General features: G+C 41.1%; 1 protein-coding gene across 1 annotated transcript in view; it reads left to right on the top strand.

Moving 5' to 3' along the window:
* DCAF10 (DDB1 and CUL4 associated factor 10) overlaps positions 1–5473 on the top strand; it is a gene marked incomplete at its 5' end in the record, with an annotated part of 11399 nt that extends 5926 nt beyond the window's left edge. Inside the window, 5 exons of the mRNA XM_010015192.1 lie at positions 107–304; positions 771–976; positions 1547–1657; positions 2035–2180; positions 5105–5473. Coding sequence (XP_010013494.1) covers positions 107–304; positions 771–976; positions 1547–1657; positions 2035–2180; positions 5105–5473 — 1030 coding nt within the window. The remainder of the gene's footprint in view (positions 1–106; positions 305–770; positions 977–1546; positions 1658–2034; positions 2181–5104) is intronic.
* Between the last annotated feature and the right edge of the window lie 860 nt (positions 5474–6333).

The following is a 6333-nucleotide window of genomic DNA, read 5'->3' as shown; positions in this document are numbered from 1 at the left end:
CCCCCCCGTGGCCACTCTATTTCTTGTGTTAGCTTAAATTCCTGCTTAAGAATATTTAAATTAGAAAAGGCACTAAGCAGCCACAGTATTTCTTTCCCATTTTCAGGTTTCTAGATAATCGACTGTTTGCAACTTGTTCTGATGACACTACAATAGCACTTTGGGATTTGAGAAAGCTGAACACAAAAGTGTGTACTTTACATGGCCACACCAGCTGGGTTAAAAACATTGAGTACGATACCAATACAAGGTTACTAGTAACATCAGGATTTGATGGAAATGTGATTATATGGGACACGAACAGGTATGTGGCTGTGTTCATGCTGTTACGTTTCTGTTCATGTTCTTCATGTTCTGTTCATGTTGTTACATATCTACAAGGATAGGGGTCTTCTGTACAAGACAGAAAACCTGCTTCCTTGAATGGTGCTATACCACATTCTTAAATACCATGATTAGTTTATAGCACTTATCCAGAATTTGCATCTCCTTTATATGGTAATAGTACAGTAGCTGAAAAGAGAGCTTTTCTTGCTGACATGCCAAAAAGTAGTTCTTCCTTTTTGAAAAAGTTCTGTCTTCATTGTTGTGGTAGAATGAAAATGTGATTTCTGCCATTTCATTAAAATCTTGTAAGTAGGATAAAGACAGTAGTCAGAAAAGTTTTAGGATGAACAAAGATGCTTAGTTATTTTTAACTCTTATGGACATTAGGGACTTCAGGCAAAGCTAATTCCAGCCATTTCTTGTGCTTGTTTTTTGCTGTCCAGGTGCACAGAAGATGGATGTCCCCACAAGAAGTTTTTTCACACCCGTTTTCTTATGCGAATGAGGCTGACGCCAGACTGTTCCAAAATGTTGATCTCTACCTCCTCTGGGTATCTTCTGATTTTGCATGACCTTGACCTAAACAAATCTTTAGAGGTTGGCAGCTACCCAATTTTAAGAGCGAGGAGGACTACTACATCAAGTTCAGGTAAATGCTTGTGGAAAAATCTGTGGCAGCTTCTGTGTTAGAGGTGTTTTATGGGATATTCTTAGCTATCAAAAGAAGGCAGAGCTGGAGTTGGCAGAATTCTGCCAAGGAACTCTTTGGTATGTTAGCTGCTGTGTTCAGGGGTCATGCATCTGTACTGTTGACAGCAGATCTAGAAGAATTGCATGTTCTGAAGTTTCACTGCTTGCTTCCTCCTGCTTTGTGACAGTAACAGAGTAAAATAGTGACAAACTCTGCCATTTGGGGTGTCTGGATATGAAAGGAGTGGCTGGGGAAAAATTCGTACCCCAGCTTCTAGCAGAGACGGTGCATAAGAAGGAAGGGATGCAGCTTGCCTCTTATTCCCAGTAGAGTCCTGTGCTCACAGTTTATTTGTATGAGGCACAAATAGAACGGTACTTTTAGAGTATAAACTGAGCTTTGGAAAGTATTTTCTTAACAAGATGCCTTACCATTTACTTAATACTTCTAAGGAGGGTTAAGTGGGGAACATGCATAGTATGTGGGCTGTGCTAAGCTCTTGGTTCACATGACTGATGCTGTTTGCAGACATAACTTCATCAGGTTCCTCTGGTCCTCGAGCTGTTGGTTCACCATGTCACCAGAATGATTCAGGTCTGCTGTCTGAGAAACACATGTCACGGTCCTCCCAGCGAGAAGGTAGGAAAAGCCTTTTAAAAAGTAAAAAATCATGGACTTGGACTCATTGTATCCAGAAGAGGCCAGAGTGTCATAGTGAAATAATTTGGGTTTGGCTCTGAGACTTTTAAAAGAGTAATGTTGCTCTGACTTCTATTAAACCACTAAAATACCATTGCACACCAAATCTGGGCATCTAATTTCCACACCCACACCCCCCCCCCCAAGAAATCTGATAACAGTAACAAGATCTTTATTTTATCTAATTACATGATTGTTATGTAGAAAAACCAAAAAAAACCACCAAACCCCAACTCAAAACCAGCAGTAGACTGATGAGGAAGGTGAAGGTCAATGTATAGACTTCATTGATACTTACGGTTGGCTTTTCTTTCTAGGTGGATCACCTAGAAATAGTTTGGAGGTCTTAACACCAGAGGTTCCTGGAGAAAGAGATCGAGGCAACTGCATTACATCACTACAGCTACATCCAAAAGGTTGGGCTACGCTTCTTCGATGCTCAAGTAATACAGATGACCAGGAGGTAAAACAAATATGTTTTGGGTTTTTTTTTCTTTTGCTGTTTTTTTTTTTTTTAAATACATTGAGATGTATTGATCACACAACTATGTTGATATTTCCTTGTTTTGTGGGTAAATTTAATTAATCCCAAGCACAAACACAGGCTGGGCAGAGACTGCTTTGAGAGCAGACCTGAGGAGAAGGTCTTGGGGGTGTTGGTTGACAAGAAGCTCCTTATGACCCAGCTTCAGTGTGCCCTTGAGCCCAGAAACCCCCTGTGTGCTGGGCTGCATCCCCAGAGTGTGAGCAGCAGGTCGAGGGGATTTTGCCCCTCTACTGAGGCTCTGAGGAGACCCACCTCTACAGTCCTGCGTCTAGCTCTAAGCCCCCCAACATAAGAGGGACATGGAGCTGTTGGAGGGAGTCCAGAGAAGGCACATCTCTTACGAAGACAGGCTCTGAGGCTTGGGTTTGTTCAGCCTGCAGAAGACTCTGGCCAGACCTTGTTACAGCCTTCCAGCAACTGAAGGGGACAACAAGAAAGCCAGAGAGTGATTTTTTTATAAGAGCAAGTAGTGACAGGACGAGGGGGAATGGTTTTAAACAGACTAAAGGGAGATTTAGATCAGATCTTAAGAAGCTGTTCTTCCTTGTGAGGGTAGTGAGGCCCTGACACAGGTTGCCCAGGGAAGCTGTGGCTGTCCTGTCCCCCTGGCAGGGTTCAAGGGTTGTGAATGCCCCATCCCAGTGTTCAAGGCCAGGCTGGATGGGGCTTGGAGCAACGTGGTCTAGTGGAAGGTGTCCCTGCCTGTGGCAGGGGGTTGGAACTGGATGAACTTTAAGATCCCTTCCAACCCAAACCATTCTATGACTCTATGATAAATTTGCATTTGAATAAATTAAAGTTATTTCTGTTTACAAATGTATTTAATTTTACACCAAAACAAAAATTATTTTTTTTTTTTTTTTAAATTAATGACATCATATGACTTTGTATCCTGCATTCAGTACTTCTGTTGCCCAGTTTTTCCACAGAATATAGTTTATGGCTCTGTGAAAAGTTTTCAAATAGTAGTTTTGCTGCGAAATACATGACTTAAAAATATGCACCTGCCAAAATATAGGAGGCGTCAGCTTGGAAAAGACAGAGGATTGGACAGTTGTGTACTGGTGAACATGATTTAAGTTGAGCAGAGAAGCTCCTCTGAATTCAAGTGCCTTTGCAATTTTTTCTACCTCCCAGGATGAAGTGCTCCTGCTGTGCTGATGAATGCTTTCCAAAGGCTGCTCCTGCACTGCTGTGAAAAAAATCTCATGGCATATTTCTGCATCTACTTAAAACTGCCACAGTGTAGGACTGAATATGGTGAACTCCAGTGATGTTTATGTAATGTCAAAGTGTCTTGGTCTCAACTCTCACCCTAAAACTCTGCAACTTAAATATAAATTGGATATCGCTCATCCTCCTGGCAGAATCCATTTCAAGCCATTACTTGAAGTACTAAGTCATAAGACCAGCTACAGCTCATCTGCATCTTGCAGATTTCACTCCCTAAAACACTGCTTTAAAGAAGTAACAGCAGACTTTAAGGCCAATGTTTGATTATGTTTCTGAAATTGTTTGTGAAGTGTTACATCATAGCTGCTATATTGCACTGGGACCCTGTTGTAAGACAAAAAAGCAGTGTCTAATGCACTCAGAAATAGTGAAAAACCCAGCTTCTCATGGACTGTATACAAAAAGTAAGAATCTGCAGCTTGAGTTCGGGAGCACCTGCTCTTGAAGTTATCAAGGTTAACTTAAGTTCATTTGTAATATAAAGCCCAGCCAGAGCCTTCAGAACACTTGGATTCTTCCACATGGTCTTAGGGTTACTTCAAAAGTAGTGCTGTGACAGTTGTGCAGACCACTCTGTTTTCAAGACACAGAGGTTTTACATTTGTTTGCCAAAATCACAATTATTTGAATAGTTGTCTTTAGTTAACAGCTGATGTAAATTTGGGTTGGTTTGGGTTTGTTTGGCGGGGGGATGTTTTGTGGGGGTTTTGTTTTGTTGGTTTTGTTTTCTGGTTTTTGGGGCTGTTTCTGAAGAAAACCACTGTTTGTAATGGTAACCTGATACAGATGTGTAGAGGACTGGAAGGAAACTCAGCAGATCAAACCTCTATACAACACACAATTTTGAGAATGCAAATATTACATTGTATTGTTTGATACCGACGATTGACCTAGTTACAGTTTCCTGTGGTCCTAGTGTCTGCCTTATTCTCTTCTATTAATTAGTATTGTTTCCTTTGTGTTTATTACAGTAGAATACATGGTAAAGAACTAAGAACACTTGTATGGTGGTTGAAGTTGAATCTCTGAACACGATATAAACTTCGTCATAGAGCTGGTTGTGCATTTTGTTTGAGATTAGTTGATTAGGTTGTACATTAAAATCACAGACTGTCTCTAAAGTAACAAGATGGCTGTAGAGCTGTTCATAACACTCCTTCAAAATCTGTTTCCCTCACGTTTAAAGTTTTCTTTCTTTTTGAAGTTAAGGGCACAAAATGCCTATGGTCAGTTATAAGTTACAGTAGGCAGAGTTCTAATTTATTGTAGAATTCATTTAAATGTTTACTAAATTAAAGCAGATGCCTGGCCAAAGGATTAGGCTTTGCTCATTCCAGATAAAAACTAGATTTTAAAGGATTATATCTAGCATCCATTTAATTTTAAAAGCAGCTTTGATGCTAGACAACTGTTTTGCTTTGGCAGTTCAAAGCGGTAGAGATGTCCAGGAACTGGCCTGTTTTCAGTGTTTCATAGTAGATGCTTACTGAAGAGTAGACAAGCAATAGCATTGACCATTCCTGTTACTCAACATGCAATGGGAAGGAATGAGCATTTGCAGTGGTTTACTTTTCTTTCAATGTTCCTTTCTTTGCCTCTCCCTTTAGTGGACTTGTGTCTATGAATTCCAGGAAGGAGCTCCTGTGCGCCCTGTCTCGCCTCGTTGTTCCCTGCGATTGACTCATTGCATTGAAGAAGCCAATGTGGGCCGAGGTTACATCAAAGAACTTTGTTTCAGTCCTGATGGCCGGATGATTTCGTCCCCGCATGGCTTTGGGATCCGTTTGTTGGGGTTTGATGCACACTGCAGTGAACTTGTTGACTGTTTGCCCAAAGAAGCCAGTCCCCTGAAAGAAATTCGTTCACTCTACTCTCACAATGATGTGGTACTAACAACCAAGTTTTCTCCAACACACTGTCAGATTGCCTCGGGGTGCCTTAGTGGACGTGTTTCTCTGTATCAGCCAAAGTTCTAGGCACATCTTGCATCAACAAGACCTTCAGATGTTTGTGGGTTTTACTTCAGTTTAGTTGAAGTGTGTTCTTTCTGAAATCTCCAAATCCCAATAAGATCATGGTTACTATGATCTCCGAACACAATAGTAGAATGAGTTTTCAGCCCAGCATGGTATGCGTTCTCATAGTGCATCCACAAATCTGCTTCCATGCACTGTATTTTCAGCCTTCCAAGCAGACCTCTGATCCTGTGCCATCAAGACATGTTCTGGTTTGTACAATAATACTTGTTGATAATTTCCTTCAATGCAACTTCAAGTGGGCTATTTGAAACTAATGTGGAAGGGGCAAGGGTAGCAGTTCAGCCAAAACTCACCCAGGCTCCTCAGGTATAACACCTCCTTGTTCCAAAGGAGCTGGACTTCCTCACGTACACATCCTTGTACATGTTGCTGAAACTACTGTATGGTGATTATTAGATAATGAGCTGCTTTTCTGTGTAATAACACAGTTACTGTCACAAAAAGAAAAGGTTTTTCTCATTTATGTATTAATTCGATTGTTTGTGATTGGCTAGAATCGAATCAACTTTCTGTAACATTTTGCTATACTTAAAGCATATGGTTTCCTGTGTTTGCATATACTGTGTTTATTGCCAGAAGGAAGAGGTTCTGGATAGAGATGTAGCTCCATTTGTTTTCCCCAGGGAATTCAGTAGGAAAAGACTGTGGCAGGGTAGCAGGAGTTGAATGGGTGAAGACCCTGCCCTGTATCCACTGCAGACAAACTGGATGTTTTGTACAATCAGGGTGTCCTTGGTTGGCCTCTTACGCATCTGTGACTCCTCAGCCACTAGGGTTTCTGTTGTAAGGAGCCTTGT

The sequence above is a fragment of the Nestor notabilis genome, unplaced genomic scaffold, assembly GCF_000696875.1.
Source record: "Nestor notabilis isolate BGI_N333 unplaced genomic scaffold, ASM69687v1 scaffold15705, whole genome shotgun sequence".
Taxonomy (NCBI): Eukaryota; Metazoa; Chordata; class Aves; order Psittaciformes; family Psittacidae; genus Nestor; species Nestor notabilis.
This window is presented reverse-complemented; position numbering and strand designations above follow the sequence as displayed.